This window comes from Neopsephotus bourkii, unplaced genomic scaffold, assembly GCF_033783945.1.
Source record: "Neopsephotus bourkii isolate Nb327-2 ecotype Australia unplaced genomic scaffold, CSIRO-AGI_Nbou_v1 NB_1433, whole genome shotgun sequence".
NCBI lineage: Eukaryota > Metazoa > Chordata > Aves > Psittaciformes > Psittacidae > Neopsephotus > Neopsephotus bourkii.
In genome coordinates this window covers 2,174,561-2,194,823 of record NW_026901910.1, presented here as the reverse complement: position 1 = coordinate 2,194,823, position 20,263 = coordinate 2,174,561, and the positions used below count along the sequence as shown (strand labels likewise).

The 20,263-nt window shown below is 50.6% G+C and overlaps 1 protein-coding gene across 11 annotated transcripts; it reads right to left on the bottom strand.

Annotated features, from left to right (window-relative positions):
- Positions 1-174: 174 nt before the first annotated feature.
- On the bottom strand, positions 175-15,210 carry MSANTD2 (Myb/SANT DNA binding domain containing 2). 11 transcript variants are annotated; one of them, XM_061368416.1, is made up of 6 exons: positions 14,694-15,201; positions 8,276-8,320; positions 7,422-7,680; positions 5,923-5,983; positions 1,128-1,654; positions 175-999 (listed from the first exon to the last, which is right to left on the bottom strand). In XM_061368416.1, the coding sequence occupies exons 1-6, from the start codon at positions 15,153-15,155 to the stop codon at positions 809-811; spliced, it is 1,545 nt and encodes a 514-aa protein (XP_061224400.1). In that variant the 5' UTR covers positions 15,156-15,201; the 3' UTR covers positions 175-808. The 11 variants fall into 11 exon arrangements, 7 of the variants coding, with proteins under 7 accessions (XP_061224400.1, XP_061224397.1, XP_061224398.1 ...); XR_009727705.1 differs by lacking the exon at positions 175-999 and adding an exon at positions 6,546-6,614 and having other exon boundaries at positions 1,577-1,654; positions 5,923-5,985; positions 14,694-15,208; XR_009727706.1 differs by lacking the exons at positions 175-999; positions 1,128-1,654 and adding exons at positions 3,601-3,615; positions 6,546-6,614 and having other exon boundaries at positions 5,923-5,985; positions 14,694-15,209.
- Positions 15,211-20,263: the final 5,053 nt, after the last annotated feature.

The following is a 20,263-nucleotide window of genomic DNA, read 5'->3' as shown; positions in this document are numbered from 1 at the left end:
TATCCCTCCCATCCCTCCCTATCCCAATCCCCGATTCTCACAGCTTTGATTGTATCCATAAAACACGGTTTGACAGAAAAACAAGGTGGTTTTCCCAGCTGCCAGGTTTCTTCTCCCCCGAGAAGTTGAGAACTCAAAAACCTAACCCCAAAATCAAACCCAGTGCTCCAAAAGGAAAATAAAAAAGGCCAGGAATTCTTTTAATGGTATAAAATAAGAGTGGATATGGCAACACTACGAGGAAAAGTGGGATACATCACGGAAACCAAAGTCTTTTTGCAGGCAACACTGTTTGGAAAGAGGAGAACACTTGATGGTGACAAAAGTGAAGTTCTAAATTATATACAACAGGACCTAAGGGTGGAGTTGAGGAACAGTCTCCATGGAGGTGAGTCAAGGTTCAACTTGCCCTTGTCTATTGCTTCGTTATCCAGATCCATAATAACACTTAAGAAGGAGACGGATGCGTAAAAATGGGACACGTGGAATAAAGAACCCTCCCCAAAACTCAGTTTTCCATATGAAAACGCCACGTCTACGTGCTTGTCCCATGTGGAATGTACCTACAGTCGTTTCACAGGCCGGGGGCTTCTCCTCCGGGAGGAAAAGCATCCGGAGAGCCGGGATATGCTCGCTTGCTGCGGGTGAGCCGATGGGAAGCACCCTCCCCCCCGCAAGCCTCTGGTCATCCCAAAACTCGTTTCCAGGCGGAAAAGTCCCGATTTGCCCAGGAGCTGGAAGTGTCTGGTAGTGGGATGGAAAGCAGGGGCAGAAAGCCCGAATCCTTATGAAGGATGAGAGTCAGTTGTTAAATTTTAAGGGATATCCGATGGCTTTTTCCAGGCACTCTACCAACGAGCCGGCGGAAAGAAAATCCCTCTCCACTTCCACAAATTTGATGTAGATGGATTTGGGGGAGACGCCGGGCTCGACGAGGCAGTTCTGAGATAAAAAGGCGTTGATCCCGACCCAATCTTTGCTGAAGGTTTTGGTGTTTGCCTGGAAGTGTAAAAACAGGCACTGCTGGAGAGTCCGCACCTCGGCGATGCCGAGATAACAGTAGATAATCCGGGCGGATTCCATGTCCACCCGGAGCGAGGCTTGTGGAGAAGGAACCTCCAGCTCACCTTGAGTCTCAGTGCCGGGATCGGGCGCCCTGTGCTCGGTGGGAGAGGAGGGAGGTTTCTCATGGCACTCTTCATATCCGATAGCGTACAATCCAGGGCTTTTGGGAATTCCTCCCGGTAATAAATACTGGACGACGTTCCCTCCGGTGGGTTTGGAGTGAGCGATGGGGATCCAGTCGATCTCCATGTGGAGCTCCAGGCACCTGGCTTCACTGATGGTGATCTCCAGGAACTTGTAATAGACGTTTTTCCAGTTCATTTTCTGCACTCTGGTCATGATCACTCGACCCTCCGGTTTTTCCGAGTTGAAGTATTCCCGGAGCCGCTTCCCAAGGGGTACCTGGGAGCTGATCTCCGCATAGTGGTAGCGGATGTCCTCCTTCCAGCGGGTGTTGTACCCGATGCCAAAAATGGCCAGTTTGTTGGAAAGGTGGAGCCTGGAGAAGTCCGTCCAGCTCTGAAACAGCTCCCACTTCAACTGGACCGACTCCAAGATTTGCATAATGTTCTGCATGACGTCGCGCTTCCTGGGAATTACAAAACATGGAGAGAAGGAGAAAGGCATCAGTAAACCGGAGCAGCAAAACCATCCCAGCCAATGCACCAACCTTTTCAGGGCCACAATGCATTGGGCTTGGGACAACCTGCTCTAAGTTGGCTTGGAAGAGACAATTCAACTTTGGAATGAAGACTTCAGCATCTTTCCTAGAATCCCAGCCTGGTTTGGGTTGGAAGGGACCTTAAAACTCATCCAGTTCCAACCCCCTGCCATGGGCAGGGACACCTTCCACTAGAGCAGGTTGCTCTAAGTCCCATCCAACTTGGCCTTGAACACTGCCAGGGATGGGGCAGCCACAGCTTCCCTGGTTCTGCAGGTCTGGGGTCAGTTGACAGCAACAGCAGCATCACACGTGAGTGTGTGATCAGTAAAAGAAGAGCCAAGATAAATTCCAGCACCCAGAGCGCTCAGTGATGTGTTTCCTACAGCAAATACCTTGGTGATGCTCTCCCATCCTCTCTGCTAGGAAAAGAACCTGGTGCACATCAACAGCTGTGGATTTCTGCCTTTGCAAGCACAAGTTCACCTTCTGAGGAGAAGACAGACAAGGGGACGAGGCAGAGAAGGGAACAGGTAGCACATGGTGTGTGTTTTGCTGCCATTCTACACTCATCTGACTCAAGACAGACAGCTGAACTGAACTGAAAGCAAGCAGTCCCATCCAAAGCCAGCGACAGGAGAAAGCAGCGTGGGTAGATTTTCAGTCAACAGCGGAGGAACGGAGCTAAAAACCCAAAAGAAAAGCTCCCACCTTTATTAATGACACCAGAAATACCCTGGCTAAGTTTAGCTCAGCACAAAATAGAGCTGCTGGGGGAATAAAAACGATTAGTCACTCATCCAAGTGCTGAGAAGAGGAAGGATTTCACTAGAGGTGATCTCCAGCAGCACGGTGCAGGAGGAAAGGGCTTTCCACAGAGGGAATCATCACTTGGAGTACAGGGGAATAGGCAGAAGACATTTGAAAACACTCCGCTTTTTGGGTTTGGAGTCTCCCCTTCCCACTCACATCAGGACTCCACTTGGTGGCTGCTCTGCTGAGCAGGAGAACTACCTCCACGCCGTGGCCAAGCAGAGGTATTGGAAGCATTAACAGTCAAATCCTTGCCATTATTCATTTTTCAGTAGGAAACTGCCCTGGAGCTGGATTTCCATCACCAACCACCAACCTCCCTTGCTGGCCACTGGCCATCTGCATGGCTTTCTCCTCGGAAGCATTTGGAATTCAAATGTGGGCAGGAAGACACCAGAGACAAGACATGGTGTAAATTTGTTCTAAAGGCTGTTTCCAAACAAAAGCAGACATCAAAGCAGCTGGAACAGCTGGTTTCAGTGAAGGACCCAGCTCCCCATGCTTCTACTTCATCTTCACAAAGCCCACAGTGAATAAAAAGCCTCTTCAAATCAATCTGAAATAGCAGAACAGAGCTGGAAGCAGCATTTCACTTTGCAGCTTATTTGGAGGCAGCAGCGTGCCAAAAAGAGGCAACAACAGAGCTGCTGTGGGGAATGAACACCCAGCTGATGGAGCACGGGACCTGGACACAGCTTTCCTACTGCTGTTTGCTTCCTACACTGCTGAAAACCAGAGAACCCAGGAAATATGGGATGTTTTATTAGTCTGGATGCCAGTTATTTACTACCTGAAGCTAAGAGAAGTAGTGCTGTCCTTGGAGATCGACTGCATTAGGTTTGTAGGTGCAGGATCAAGTCCTGGCGCTCGCCAAGCTGGGGGGGAGCAGCTGAACCCCAGGAAGAAAGGGGGCTCCCTTTGGTTCTGCAGGTTTGGGGTCAGTTGACAGCAACAGCAGCATCACACATGTGTGTTTGATCGGGAAAAGAAGAAGCAGGATAAATTCCAGAACCCAAAGTGCTCAGTGATGTGTTTCCTACAGCAAGTATCTTGGTGATGCTCTCCCATCCTCTCTGCTAGGAAAAGAACCTGGAACACATCAGCAGCTGTGGATTTCTGCAGGCTGCTCAGCTCCGAAAGCTTCCAAACCCCTTCCAAACGCCCAGGGGAAGGGAAAGAAGGAAGCAAAGCCAAGATCTACAACTGCCTGACAGGAGGATGGAGCCAGGAGGGGCTGGGCTCTTCTCCCAAGGAACAAGGGATGGGACAAGAGGAAATGGCCTCAAGCTGCCCCAGGGCAGGTTTAGATGGAGCTGAGGAACAATTCCTTCCCCAAAGGGTGCTCAGGCATTGGAACAGGCTGCCCAGGGCAGGGCTGCAGTCACTATCCCTAAAAGTGTTCACATACAGTGTAGATGAGGTCTTCAGTGCCATGGGTTAGTGGTGGCCTTGGCAGTGCTGGGGCAATGGTTGGACTCAATGAGCTTAAAGGTCTTTTCCAACCTGTTTAAGTCTATGAATCTGTGATTTTGGCAAAACACAGGCCTGAGGTTCAGCATCACCACGTCAGAAAGGTTCAGCAGGGAACCTGAACTCACCTCCTTTCCCTCCACTGAAAACCTGCCCATGACCAAGGGTGCAGATGAACTTCTACCTCCTTTGAAATCAGTTTTATGTATTTTAAACCACCAGCCAAAGAGGGGAAGAACTCTGAGATCTATTTATCTCTTGTGGCTTTTAAGAGCTGATGATGAAGATAACAAATAAATAGCCTGCTTATCTTCCTATCAGCCCCGCTGCCCCTGACTGCCTTCAATCTACTGAATCAGGGTTGAAAAGTTCCTTGGCCTCACAGAAGGGGGAAAAGAAGTTTTAAGTAAATCTGTGTTGGAAGATGCTCTGTGCTTTCAGTGAGCACAAACAATGGGCTTATCACCTGCAGGCTTCATGAGATGCCCATGAGTTCCAACATTCCTGTGCATTTTAGAGGGAACTTGGGAGTGGGAAATGACCAGAGAACTCTGAAAGGTCTCATCTACCAAACCTGATCCAGCCAGCATCTCCATATCAATCCCTGGAGGAGAAGGTTCACACATCTGAGCTTCCACCTCTGAAAATTCAGGATTATTGCCTCTGTGGATCCATAAAGCACACCTTGAAAGGCAAAATTATCCCTGAGTAATCCCAAGGAATGGTTCAAAGAGGAAATAATAATGTTTAGGATGAAAAAAGTTACTTTTCTCCAGGTCTCTGAGTTGCTCAACTGGATTTGCTCCATGTTGAGCTAAAGAAGTCACCTTTGAGTACTGTGAAAACCCATCTGACGTGAGGAGGTTGGAGGCCACTGCAGTAAAAGCTCCTTTTCTACTATTATTTTAACTTTTTTTTTAGGTTTTAGAGGATTTTTTTCATTTAATTACAACAAAAAGCCCGTGTTCTGTTACCACTCAGGGACATGGTGTTAATGCACCCAGTGCTGATGACTTCCCACCCTACAGAAGCTCATCTTCCAGCACAGGAAACATCACACTGATTTCAGATGACACTAAAAACTACTCATGGGGAGCTCAGAACCCACCCAAGGAGGGCCTGCAAGCCAATTTGGGATGGCTGCAGATGTATCTACCACCACCTCGGGGGTTTTACAACCCTGAAGGTCAGAAGAAAGTAAAATCTGAGTAAATACAGCCCAATTCCTTTCATTTTTGAGAGGCTCTGCGTTATTGTTGGCGAGGCGAGGGAGATTCGCGTGCTCCAAGCATTCCAAATGCTCCAGATTAAACTGATCCAACAAGGTTAAAAAGTCAGCTCTGGAAAGTTATAAAAATAAATTAGAAGTATATATATAAACCCCCAAGTTTTGGCATGCCTTCCCACTGAGGGGAAGCAGGAACTCTTCTCACAAGCATTACTCACACCAAGCCATCAGCACACAACTGCAGGAGTGCTGTGTCCCTGTTCTCTCTCTTCCTTTATTTTGTGCTACGTCCAAAGGGGCAAACGTAAGGAAAATGAGGAAAAGAACCAACCCCAAACACCAAGATTACAAATTGATCTGAGAATGAAACCTTGTGTCATGCTATAAGCCTGCCCACACACCTCTAATGAATCTGACATGGATTTAATGCCCATTTGAAGCCCTCTGCATTCATGTAGTAAGTCCTGATCCAGCCTCTGAGTGACCAAGCCAAGAAGAAAGAAGAGCTATGAAGCTTTTCAGATGTTCTGAGGTAACTGGCATCATGCAGCAAGCAGCTTCGACTCTATGAACAGTCTTGCACAATGGATTCATAATTATAATCAGAAGGTTCTGATCTCCTCCCCTCCTGCACAACATCCCCACGGAAACACATTCCAGGGTAAAACATTCAGAAGTTACTTACTGTGCGTCTTCGGAAGATTCCTGCTTTATCTTTAATGTTCTTTTGGTGGTAGGGATTTCATCTGAAAGGTAAAATTCCAACAGATAATTACATTTTAGATCATATTCCTAAAGCTTTTTTAAAGCAAGGAAGTTGGAATGAAATAAGGAGTAATAAATAAATTCAGAGTTGCTTCCTGAGCCCAGCAGTCCACTAGAGCTCTGCATGGGACAACTCTAGCTCCTAAATCCTCCAAATCAATGGGACTATTTACTTCCTTTGGAATGGATGTGGTCAATTAAGACCTGAATCTATCTCCACAAGTGCAAAACTTCTCAAGGACAAGATTACAATTCCTACTATTAAATCAACCAAATTGCAAACTCCATTGTTAAAAAGGACAGGGAAAAAAGAAAAAGGCTGTTCTGCTTCCCAAATGCATCTGTATTCCATTTAGATGTTGTGTGCTATGTGCTTTTCTCACAATTGCTCTGAACATTCCTTCAAAGCTTCCCAATCCATCACTACCCTGACCATGGATGGGTCCAGATATGCGACTGCATCTCCTCTCCCTCTTGCATCCTACAAATCACCAGGAGAAAAAAACAAGCAATTCATGGCACCATCAGTTTTTACCCAACTCATCTAACTGCTGCTTCTCTTGGATCCCCACTGAACTTACTGAGTTGAAGTTTCTGCCATGAAAATAACTCCTGTTAAAACAGCCCCATAAGATCTGTGGGTCAAGGGATAGAAACAGACTTCAAGAAAGCCACTTCTTCACCAAACTGCTTGGATCAGTGTGGTTTGTATCAACAACGTGGTACCTCACTCTGTTTGACCATGTTCAATAAACAACAAGCAAATCCCCGAATTCATCAATATATTGATTCTTATGCAGAAACAGCAAGAATTCAGGTAAGGAAAGCACAAGGAGGGGTTCAAATCCTGCAGTTTGAGCTTCCCTGCTTCCTTTTTAATGTAAAAAGGAAATGGCCTTACATCTAGATATAGGCAATTTACATGTTTAAAACATCACATACACCCTAGTTAGGGTATATAAGAAGAAGGAGCAACATGTTTTTATAAGCAGTTTGAAGTCCTGTTCTTAATGTAAGTGAAGAGTGTTTGAAGGTAACAGACAGGTTCAGCTGGGTATCAATGAAAGGGAAAATATCTCCCTATATTCCACGAGGGGGAGCAAAACCAAGCAGGGGAAGGAAAGAGGGAATGTATCGCCTGGTGCTGCACCATTTCTGGCCACACAGCCCTCCTTTCCCTCCGCTAGGCTCTTTAAACTCAAGTCTCAGTCATAAAATACTTCAGGAACCATGCTTTGCTTTTAACCGGGCAATTTCTTTCCCTTTTCTCCCCAAGGACATCGTGTGTTTCGCATCTTCAGTGTGCAATGCCCAAAACATGGAAGCTGGTATTGAGACAGGTAAGTGAGAGATCAGCATGAGCACAGAGCACAAGTAAAACCCAGAGGATGGAGATGCAACCAGGATGGGATTTCTTACCCAATTCCTGTTCACCAGTCTGGTAACAATGAAGATCCTGACTGTGGTTTCCCCAATCCTCCTGTGAAAACTCCTCCATCGTGCTGCTGTCCGACTCCAGCTCCTGGTACAAGCCGCTGCTGTTGATGAGGACAGGCTGGCAGGGCTGGGAATCCCATCCTCCTTGCCCAAAGACCTGCTCCAGCTGTTCAAACGTGTAACTGCTTTTCCTCTTCCCGACACCGTGCTCCTTCACGCGGCTGTAGCACCTACGCAGGGTCTAAGACGGAAGAGGGCAGGTTAATCACACAGCAGTGGGCTGGGAAAGCACACTTACAGACAGCTAAACAGCCGCTATAGGCAGAGATTTGGGTTGGTTTGGGGGATTTCTATTACTGCTGCTGATCAGTATTGCCCTAAATGCAATGCTCCCAAATTAATCTACACCCATCTCATGTAACTGACATTCCCACTGCAGCGATTTAGCATTAACATCTACGACACAGGACAAAGTTGCATAGCAGCTACAGGCTCATTTTAACTCAAGTGATTTAACCTCTTCCCCACTTCAAAAACAAAGAAAAGAATTCCCAGATCTGCCGTGAAACGTAGGGAGAACACTACCAATACCAAGAGACCCCCAGTCAGAGACACCAACCAGCCAGGAAAACACACCTACTATGAGGAGGAGAAAGCAGAGCTGGTGTCGTGCCCCCAGCATGGAGAAGGTGCAGCAGGGAGGAGAGAGGAAGGGCAAGAGAAAGAAGAGTCCCCCAAAGCAAAGATGGTCCAACCTTCCTCGCTCTGGTAAGAAGACACGAGGTATGGAATGTATATGCCTAAGCTATTCAGCTAGGAAAATGTTTATTACTTACATATTCTGCATTCCTTACTAACTCACTCTGCCTCTTGTGAAGCTGCTGAAATTTAAAAGAGGTCAAATCAATAATGCTTCACATGGCCAGACTTTGATAGCAAGCATTAAGCATGAAACAATGCTAACGTGGCTCTAAGAAGACTTTAAAACCAGCACTGAGGCCAGAACCTCCCACATGGACCGATGCAAAATCATCTACTTTTGGTGTTCCCTTCAACATTCCGATGGCTGGAGCGGTGTTTGATGCCAGCAAGGCAAAGCTGTAGAACTCTACCACATTTAGCCCTTAATCCAGAGCAACACACAACTATTTGGGGATTAAAAGAAGATAAAATCATCTTAATGGGCATCCCTCAAGGTGGTTTTGATTCTAGCACCACTGTACATTTGAAAGGTCATGATGTCTCCCAGGTCGGCTGGATCTTGATGGTCTTTGGATTGGTGGAGTGCTAGAAAACCTATTTTTTAACATAGAATTTGGGGCTTGGAGCAAACTGCTCTAGTGGAAGGTGTCCCTGCCTGTGGCAGGGGGTTGGAACTAGATGGGCTTTAAGGTCCCTTCCCACCCAAACCAATCTGTGATTCCATGATGGCAGGCTGCTCAGGTTCTAGCTTGAATGGCAAAGCCACCTCTGGAGTTGAAGAGAGACATTAACTTGGGAAGAGCTACTCCTGTCTGCTTGCGTTCTGGAAGAACACTGTAATGGACTATCAAGCACATGTCACTGCAAAAACCACTTGGGTTTTCTCCCCTAAAAGGAACCTTTACATCTCCAGAAAGCTCAAACCTACCTAATGCTCCTCATACACTGGTTTAACAGCATCAGCAGCAAAGGAAGACATTCCCAACCAGCTTCCTGGTGATATTCAGAGCCCTGGGAGCAGAAGCAAAACTGCTGAAGCAGCAAGTCAGTGTTACCCTGCTGATGAACATCTAAGTGATGTTCACCTAAAATTACACAGGTCAGCCCCCTTTCATTGATGCACCACAGGGGTAAGGTGGACCAGATCCCTCTGCAGCTACCTCCACTTCCCATTATTTTCTTCAGAGACCCTGATAAGACCTAAATAACTGCCTGGACCTCAGGAAACCACCCTTGGGACACTTTCCAGCACTCAGCGCTTCAGACACCTTTCTCCCAACAGCTTATTCCGATCACAAAGACTTAAGATCCAGGTTTCAGTTACACACCTCCTCTATTCCTCCTGGTGTCCACCTTACGTCCTGCTCTGTGGTTCCTGAAGTGCACAATCATATATTGGTACAGATAGACAAGAAACCAGTACATTTAGGAGAAGTAGTGGAAAACAGACCTGATAACTGCCCAGTGACTGTTCAGACTGGAAGAGACCGAGGCTTTTGCTTACTGCTCTGCCACACTGCCTGCAATACGAAGACAGATTAGCCCCACTTAATTTCTATTAGGAAACCCAAAGGAGAGGACAGTCAAAAAGCTCAGTGTGGGTTTTCTCACTTAGGAGCCCGCATCTCCTCTCCAAGTGAAGCCACAGGAGAACTGATCACTCTGCAGGAACTACAGCAGGACCACCAGAAACACTCATCAGAAAAGCCTGAGGAAGGGACCTTGAGGAAGGCTGTGGGCCTGGGATAGTAAATGCAAGACAAAGATATAACTCATTTAAGAGGAATGGAAGGCAACGCTGATCTAAAGGTGGGCAGTTGGCTGGTTGCTAAGGAATGTACCAGTGGTCCAGCATTTGACCTCTTCAAATTGCAAGGCAGCTGCTTCCCAACATAAGAAGAATATGGAGCTGCTGAAGCAAGTCCAGAGGAGGCCATGAGGATGATCAGGGGCTGCAGCACCTCCTGTATGGAGACAGGTTGAGAACATTGGGGCTGTTCAGCCTGGAGAAGAGAAGCTGTGTGGAGACCTCAGAGCAGTTTCCAGTGTCTGAAGGGAGCCATAAGGATGCTGGAGAGGGACTCTTCATCAGGGACTGCAGTGACAGGACGAGGGGTGATGGGTTCAAACTGAAACCAGGGAGAATTAGGTTGGATCTTAGGCAGAAGCTCTTCCCTGTGAGGGTGCTGAGGCGCTGGCACAGGGTGCCCAGAGAAGCTGTGGCTGCCCCATCCCTGGCAGTGTTCAAGGCCAGGTTGGACACAGGGGCTTGGAGCAAGCTGCTCCAGTGGAAGGTGTCCCTGCCTGTGGCAGGGTTTGGAGCTGGATGAGCTTTCAGGTCCTTTCTACCCCAAACCAGTCTGGGATTCTACGATTCTATGCTCTGCTCCACATTATTGGATCCAGTGACAAAATTCAGGGTGAAATCCAACCTGCCTCATCACAGAGAAGGTTAAACCAGACAACAGCAACATCAAGTTTAAGAAGAGATTATTTACATCACAAAGCTGCTAAAACTACAAACCCATTACAAAGAAACCCATCATTGGAAGCAACAACACACCAAGGGCTGACATTCCTTCCCCTTTCATGTGGGTTCTGGCATTCCTTTCTCCCCTTTGCACTTTAAGAGTGCTTAACCAGCATCCTCAAGGGATTTCTTTTTCCTCTAAAACAGGAATTACACACTCAGCAGGCAACCCCAACCCAGCAGAACCCCCCAGTTCCCATCCAGGGTGAGGAGGAGGAATCCAGCTCCAAGGGAGTGGGTCTGTGTTGGGCAGCGAGACCCAAAACCCCCAAGCAACTGGAGCACATTATTCCTTTATGCTAAAGGAATAATTCCATCACTCCTTTATACTAAAGGAATAATTCCATCACTCCTTTATACTAAAGGAATAATTCCATCACTCCTTTAAACTGAACCAAGACTTTTCTGCTGGAAAATTCCTCCTGATTCACACAGCTCTGCACAGTCAATGGCAACAATAAAAGCTCACCTGCACTGCCCCTGAGCATCCACCACAGCCATGCATGAAAAGGGAAGTGATGATGTCCCAGTGTAAGAGATCAAGGAATACACACTGGATATGTTGGCTTTGGGATTTCAGGATGGCAACATCACAGCCTGAGGCCACAACTTGTTTTCCTGCAGATAAGAGCAGCTCAAGAGCTCACCTCCCGATGCCCAGCTGTGAACAGCATGGAACCAGCACATGAGTCGGGAAAGGGTTTGGCCAAATATTTCATTCCCTGCCTTGAAACACCAGGAAAATTGAAACTTAAAGGCTTCCCATGCATTGCTGCAGAGAGGGAATGAGTTTCTGGATGCACCAACCAGGGTTTGCTTTGAAGACACTTAGGTAGGAAAGAGGAGGAGGGCTGGATGAGAAGCATGTGTGCTCTAGTAAATTACTTGGGTTATATTACTAAACAAGCAAGAATTAAGGATATGACTTGATGCACCCGGATAAGGAAGCCACAGAGCACAGGACAGCTTTTCTGGGAAGCCACCAGGCAAGAAGTGAGATGTTCCAGTCCTCAGCTCCCAACTGCTGAACTCACCAATCCCTGTTCTCAGAGCCACAGAACCAGATTCAAGGTCCCTTTCTGAGTGAAGAAACCAGGAAAAGCTGCTGGAATGGTTATGTGTGAATCCCTAAATTTAAAACAGACACTTCCAGAGTGGCTCAAACCCAAGCACGGTCTTATTCCCAGCTTGCAGGCCAGCAGCGCAGCAAAGCACATGCAGATGTTGAGAGACAAGAGGAAAATCTGGGACCTTCCTTTGCATCCTGTTTGAATTAGGAGGGAATGCAGCTATGCCATACAAATGGAAAACTTTCTCCTTTGGAGTTGACTTTTTCCTTTCCAGGTTTTTTTAAACTCGCTCCTCAAGATTTGGCAGATTCCAGGGAAGGCAGGGGCCCTGAAGACAAAATAAGCGGAATCCGATATGGTTTTAAGCATGATTTACTTCTCTAATACATCAGCAAATCCTCACACTACAGGCCCTTGAGGGAAATATGGGACATGATGGATAATACATGGAATGATGCAGCCATGTGCTCCTTCCTCACCACCTTCCCAGCTCTGTTTTCAGCTCAGACAGATGACAGTGAAGGACTATGAAGTGCCAACAGTGCGGTCAGCTCACCCTCCTCTGTCTCCAAGATGCTCCAGGCATTGAGCCCTCCACATCTAGAAGTGATTTTCATTCTTGGTTGAGCATCAAGAGTCAAACAGCTGATTCTGCCTGGAATCCCACAAAAACTGGGATTTTAGGGATGGCAGCAACTATCACAACTATCAATAATCCCTATTACAAGGTCAACTCTTGGTTCTTGTGAGAGCCCCCAGCTCTCCATGAGTGCCCATTTCACAACATTCCAGCCAAAAACCTACTGCAAGCCCCAAGCCTTTGGAAAAGCATGGGGTTTTTTGTGCCTCCAGGTGATTGCACCGATGGAGATCCTCATGCTGAGGATCTGGGATATGTAACAGCACGATGGGTACAGGGTGCTGGACACAACTCATGTCCAGCAGCTGTTCTGCACCCAGTAAGGTCTGTGAATGGCTGTAAGCACAGGACAGTGCATGGATGGCAAGAGGATAACTCCCTTCCAGCAGGACACTATAGCACTGAAGATCCATGCCAACATACAGTGTGTTGATATAGAAACACCTACCTGGTCTGTCAAGAGCTACCCTTGGAGGTGATAAAGACAAGCCCTGTGCTCTGTTATTGCCTCCAGGCTGGCTGGTTGGTGCCTGATGTGTGGTTTCTTTCAAGTGTGACCTTTTTATGGGCAAAGATGTGGTCAAGCATCACCCCTTAAGGGAAAGGGGGAGAATCCTCCTCTGTGAGAAGCTCACAAACCACTGGGAACATAGGATCTTCCAGCAGTCACCAAAACACTTGCTCTGGACCCAAAGCAGCTACAGCTTGCAACCAGCTCCATCCAAAAGCATCATCCAAAGCCAAACAAGCCAATTCTGGGCTCATTTAATGTGAGACTTCTCCCAACCTGCTCAGCATCACCTGAAGCATCAATAGTTGCAGAGCCTGTGGCCAGAACTGGGGTAGGGATCCTCTACGGTTGCTGCATAAGCTCCTACCACAACCCAAACCCATCAGGGTCCTGTGACCAAAACCAAACCACCTCAAGTAACGTTTCCAACAGGCATCAGCCTCTGGCAAAGCCCAAAGCTCTGCAGAAGAACCAGGTTAAGCAACGAGCACCTTGAAAGCTGCTGAGAAAACAAGGGACTCAAAGAGGCTTCAGCTCACAAACTCTTTGGATGTGTTCAAGGGAAATAAATCCCTGAGCAGCAAATACTTGGAATCAACAGGATGACAAGAGGAAAACACACGGAGAGACCAGAACTTGTAAAGCTGGATGGAGCTGGGAAATGTTGAATCCATCCTTCCAAGCTTCATTCCAGCCCAATCTACTCTATGAGACCCCACAGCGAATCCCACAAGGGTCCCGCCAATCAGCTCCTCTCTGTAGGAATGGGATGCTCCCAAGCCAGACACCAAACCCAGACTTTCCCTCTTCCCTAGAGAATGATGCAACTGGAATGGCCCCTCTTTAAAACCTGCCACCATAGGACACACATCCGTGGGGCTGTTGGAGGACAGATTTCATTATTAAAGAGGTTTCAGAGCCCAAAGCACATCCTGGTGTGAGCCAGTCGAAGATGCTGTATTCTGTAAGGCAATTCCAAAGCTAAGGAAGGAGCCACAGGAACAAGAGAGCAATCAGAGTCCAAACCAGCCCTCATTACTGGGGTAACTGGGAGTCCCCTTTATCCATTGGAGGCAGCTGTCACCGTCTCATGAACCCGAGACACTCGGGACAACCACAGTGATGTGGTGCCCCAAAATCCCAGGGGAAAGGATGCTGCTGGGGACTGTCCAAGGGGATGGAAATGGCTGGGACACCATCCTCTTCCCAACTCAGGACCAAAGGATGCTGCCACAGCCAATCCATGTGGGAAGAAACTCCAAGGATGCAGCACCCGGGTCTAAAAGATGCTGCTGAACCCCCAGGACATGGCTCCAGGCCAGGAGATGCCAATGGGGTACTGCAGAGAGCCAGTGAGCTGATCCCAGGGGACACAGTGCCCCCATCCCAGGGCCAGCGCCTGGACTGAGCCCGTGGGATGCCCACAGCCAGGCTCACAGGATGCTCTGGAAAACTGCCGGAGTGAGGAGACCCTGATGGGGCAATGCCAAGGGATGGGGTGTCCCCGACCCAGGGATGCTCAGGAAAGCTGCCAGCACAGACAACACAAAAGGCTGATCCCAGGACACACCGTGTCCCCATTCCTGGTCCAGAGGGTGGCCCGAACCCCCAGCCAGGACCACAGGATGCTTCAGCGCCGATCCCGAAGGGGTTGAGCCTTGAGGGCACAGCTTCCCAAAGGAATCCCAAACCGGCTCACACGGGGACCACGAGGGGACATTCCAGGGCTAAAAGCCGCCGCGGGACATCGGGACATCACCTCCCTTCCCTCCCTCTGTGCTCCCTTCCCCGGCCGCGGTACCTTGATGCGCTCCCGGCACTGGGACGGGGTGCGCTCGTATCCCAGCTCGGCCAGGGCGCGGGAGACGCGCTCGTACATGGCGGGCCCGGGGGCCTTGCTGCCGAACACGGTCCCGGCGCCCTCCAGCTGCTGGTACCGCGCCTCCACCAGCCGCTCGTTACCCCAGACGGCGATCAGCGCGTTGGTCTCCGCCGGCGTCCAGGACATCCCTCGGCAAGCGGCGGCGGCGGCAGCGGCAGCGCCCGGCGAGAAGGAGACGGAGGGCGAGGCCCCGCCGCGGCCGGCCCCACCAGCCGGCGGCCCGGTGCCGAGCGGGGAGGCGCCGCTGGGAGTGGAGGGGTCGGAGAGACTGGGGTTGCCGTCGCTCAGCGCGCTGGGAGAGCCCGGCGACAGCACCTCCATCTTGGGCACCTTCAGCGGCGGCTCGGCCGGGAGCTGCGAGGAGCCGCAGGGCGCCGCCATCTTGGAGGTGCCGCACCGAGCGGGCGGAACTGACGCGCGCCTTCCGCCGGCGGCAGGGAGGTGGGCGTGTGGGGGCGTGGCCTTGGGTGAAGGAGGCGTGGTCATAAGGGGTAGGGGCGGGGCATGACGACTAGGCTGTAATGGTTGGGCGTGGTTAATTGATTGCTGGGCGTGGCTTATGTGGGAGGGGGCGTGGTCATGGCTAAGGGCACGGGGGGCGCGGTTTGTCGCAGGGTAAGGGCATAGACAGTGGGCGTGGTTCCGCGGTGGGTGTGGTGCATGGTGGGGCGGAGCTTGGGGGGCGTGGCTTGTCGGTGGGCGGGGCTTGAGGACCCCCGCGGGCAGCGCGCCCATAGACCCCACGGGTAAACGCATCCCGTGTGTGGAACAGAGATAGCCAAACACACTGGAACCCTCCGAGCACCCACCACTGGGGCTAAGCAGCCCCCAAACATGGGGCTGGGCACCCCCCTATTGGGGTTGATTATGCCATACCTTGGGGATGAGCATCCCCAAACCTTGGGGCTAAACCAAACCAAATCTGGGCTAAGCATCCTTTTCCTTGCGCCTCAGCACCCCTCAAATTGGTGTTGAGCATCCTTGATTGAGGTTGAGCACCCCAAGCTCCGGGCTGGAACTGCGGGGGGGCCTTGATCAGTGACCTCGGGGGGCAGATAACGGGGGACCCCGCTGCACCACAAACTATTCGTTAAGCCAAGACTAACGAGCTTCCCTATCTGAGTGGGATGGTACAAGAGGACTCCTATGGGTTAATTAATCGCTTTAATTAGGGCTGTGTTGGTTAAACAAATGGGGAGGGGGGGTAGAAAGGACTGAACTGGGGGTGTTGGGCGGGCTGCAGCACATCTGGCAGGAGAGCGGCCAGCAATCAGGGGCCGTAATTATCCCCCTCTAATTAGGGGGATTAGGGGCTGCGAGGCGGCAGGGGGAGGGTCTGGGGACACATTAACTCCCCCCTTACCAGGGATGGCAGCGTCTTTGTCACCGACTGCCTGTCCCCAAAGAGATATCCCCACTGCTAGCTCTGCAGTGTGTGTCCCCAAAAGGATGTCCCCAATGCCACCACGTCCCTAAAAGGACATCCCCAAAGGGATGCACCCACTGCCACCCTTGTGACATGTCCCCAGAGGGCCCAGAGCTGATCTGTTGCCACAGGGGCGTCCCTTCTGCCATCACATGCCCAAAGGGATGTCCCCAATGCCAGCCCTACAGTGTCTTCAAAGGGATGTACCCACCGCCACCCCTGTGGCATGTCCCCAAAGGGCCCAGTGCTGGTCTGTCCCCAAAGGGGTGTTCCTGTTGCCATCACATCCCCAAAGGGATGTCCCTATTGCCTGCCCTATGGTGTGTCCCCAGGGAGATGCAGCCACTGCTGGTGTGTCCCCTAAGGGATGTCCATGCTGCCAGCACTGCATTGTGTCTGTCCCCAAATGGATGTCCCTGCTGCATCCCCAAAGGATGCCAGTCCCACTCCGTGTCCCCAGAGGGCTGCACCCCCCACCAGCCTTACAATGTGTCCCCAGAACAGGCTCCCCAGTTGATATCCCCACCGCTGGAGCACCCCCAAAAGGACATGTCCCCGTTGCCAGCCCCGCCAGCGTGCCACCACGGCTGGATACAGCGTCCCCAAGCCACAGCGGGGCCCCCCGGGCTGCGCTGTGTGGAGACCCCCGGGCCGGAGCTAATCAGGCGCCAATCACCATAAGGGGGCGGGATGCAAATGAGGTTAACGGTTAATTAGGGATTGAAAGATTCATTATTCCTCCAGAGCAGCTGATTGCGATGCAGCCCCGCGTCCCCATTAGGGCCATTTGACCGCTGGCTAATGACACAGCGGGGAGGGGAGGGGAAGGGGGGTGGCTGTGGGTGCCCCCCTGTCCCCAGCCCACCGAACACCTCCAAGAGTCGTTCCTGTAGAGAGCTGTGCCGGTCCTCAGCCTCCCTGCGATGAGTTGTGGCTGTTCTCAGAGGGGCTCATCCCTGCAATGAGTTGTGGTCATCCTCAGCTCCCCAGGGACATGGAAATGCCGGGACAAGCAGCTTAGTCCAGCTGTGTGAACCTCTTCTCCTGCTCCCCACTGCTCTCCACTGCTCCCCCACCTCCTTCTTCAAGCCAGCCTTCCAACTCAATAAAGATAATTAACAACTAGCCCAAAAGCCAAGCGGGAATGCCGTTGGATACAGAGAGTTTTCTGTAGCTTCCTGACTTGACCATAATTAACTTCCCATCGTCAAAAACCACGGCCAGAAAGCAGTATAAACTTATTAACTGCGACGGTGGCTCATTAAAGCCAATGCTCTGATTATCCCGCGATGCGGCTGCGGGCAGGAAACCACGGTGAGGGCTGGAAGGTGCTGGATGCGATGTCTGGGGGGATATCGAGCGGATGCTGAGAGCTGGTCCCCATCAGCATCCTCGGGGGCTGCATCCCGTATCCAGCTGCCCCTGGAGCGCACAAAAGGGACTCAGGCGGGTGAATTGGAGCATCACGCCCCTGCCTTTGTCTTCCTTTCAAAGGCAATATTCCGGCCCCAGATGGGTTAATACATAATGCAGACAAGCAAGTAATTGCTTGCCTTTGTAGGGCCGTCAGCGCTGGGTCCCCGGCCCTCTGATCCCCCATTAGCGGCCATGCAAACAAGCCTTCCACCCAATTAAGCCCAGCTTTGATAGAGCTCTTCCCAATGATGTGCCGGTCCCAAACTAGCGATTCGCACATGAGCCACTACCTGTTAAACCGGGAATCGGCTTCCTTCGGGAACGAGCATCCCTCGCCTCTCGCTGTGCCCCAGCTGCCGAGCTCTGCCCGGCTTCCCCCTGCCCTGGAGGGAGCCCCGGCTGATAAATGATCTCCACAAACTCTGTATTAAAGAGGTGGGAATGGGATGTTAATATACCCCCAGTCGCTCGTCTCCAGAACACATGGGCTCCGGCTTTCCCGAAGTAATGAGGCGGGCTGAGACCCCAACCCACTGGCCTCCTGCGCCTGCCAGGCGTGCAGGAAGGACAGACTGACACCCGTCCTCTGGGGCAGCCCACACCGAGCTGCCCCAGGTCATCCCCTGCAGCAGCTCCAGATGCTCACCTAAAGCATCCCGGCGTCATTCCTGAAAGCATGCCAGTGCGTGCCCTGAAACATCCCAGCATCGGCCCCTGGTGTCCTGGCATTGTCCCCTACAGTATCCCAGCCCCAGTCCCTAAAGCATCCCAATGTCACCACCTAAAGCATCCCAGCATCATATCATCCTAGGAGATGCTTTAGGAAGCATTCCAGCATTTTTCCCTAAAGCATCTCAGCATTGTCCCCTAAATAATCTCAGCATCATCCCCTATAGCTTCTCAGTATGCTCCCTTAAAGCTTTCCAGTGTCATCCCCTAATACATCCAAGCACTATCCCCTAAAGCGACCCAGCACCATGCCCTAAAAGATCCCACTGTTATCATCTGACTATCCCAGCTCACCTAAAACACCCCAGTGTCCTCTCCTGAAGTCTCTCACTATTCCTAATACAACCCAGCACCCTTCCATGCATCCCAGCATCATCCCCTAAAGTGTTCTGGCACAACTATCCTAAGGCATCCCAATGACACCCACTAAAGCATTCCAGTTTGCTTCCCTACAGCATCCCAGTACCATCTCCTAAAGCATCCCCATAAGCTCCCCTAAAATATCGCAGAATCTCTCCTTAAAGCATCCCACCTGCATCCCCTAAAGCACACCTGGATGCTCCATGAAAATATCCAGCATCATTCCTTTTAGGGCATGCCAGCATCATCCCCTAAAGCATTCCTCCATCATTCCTTAAAGCATCCCAGCGTCATCCACTACAGCATCCCAATGAGCTCCCCTAAAACATCCCAGCATTTTCCCTTAGTGCATCCTGGCATCATCCCATAAAGGATCCCAGCCATCTTCTCCTTAAACATTTCAATGTGATCCCCTATAGCATACCAGTGTAATCCCCTACAACATCCCAGCATCATTCCCTACAGCCTCCCAGCATCGTTCCTTAAAAAATCCCAGCGTTATCCCTAAAGGAGACCAGTGTCATCCCCTAAAGCCTCCCATCGTCATTCCCTCCAGCATCCCAGTATGTTCCCCTATACCATCGCAGTACATTCCCCTACAGCATCCCAGTGTCATCCCCTCCATCATCCCAGTATAATCCCCAACAGTATCTCAGGATGTTCCCCTACAGCATCACTGTATGTTCCCCTATCATCCCAGTATCATCCCCCATATCATCCCAGTACATTCCCATATTTCCCCCTAGTGCCATCCCCTACATAATTAAACCCCCACCTTCACCCAGCCCCACTCCTCTCCCCACCACCCCCCCAGCTGCTCCTCTCCCTCCCTGTCCACCCCTTTCCCCCCTATCCCCCGCCGTGTATGTCCCCCCCTCCAACCTCCATAAATATTCCCAAAGCCTCATTTTCCAGCAAACCGGGTTGGGGGAGCCCCGGAGGGGATGTTAATAACGGGGCTGTGAAGGATTTAAACACACACACACACCCCTCCCCCCCAGCACCTCATTTGCCCGGACAAATCCCTTGTCACTCGTCATTACTGTGCCTCAGTTTCCCTATCCCGGTAATGCCCTGTGGAGCTATGGGAAAAGGGAGGATGAAGAAGGATGCAATGCAAACAAGGAGGAATAATGAGGATAACAGGGAAACAACCCCCTGTTTTCCCAATTCCAAATCAACTTTGGGGTGATTTGGGACTGGTTTGGGCAAAGCCTGCGCAAACAGCCGCTAATCGTAGAATAAAAGCACAATTAAACGCGCTCATAAATCTGCTAACGAGGAGGCGCTGCCCCGGCGGCCGCTGTTTGCCCAGCTGATTAACAGGGATGAAGCCAAGACAGAGGATAATCCATCGGGATGAGGCGGCTCCTTTGTCTTCATTCCCCATCCCAAACCCATCTCGGAGGTGATGGATGTATGCATGTCACCCCGGGGAGCCCATCGCTGCAGCCTCGGGCCTCATAGCGGGATTAATACACTTTAATCCCTGGGGCTTCCCAAAAAAACTCCAGGATTCCCATTAAAATCTCCCTCTCTCTTCAAAGAACTCCTTGAA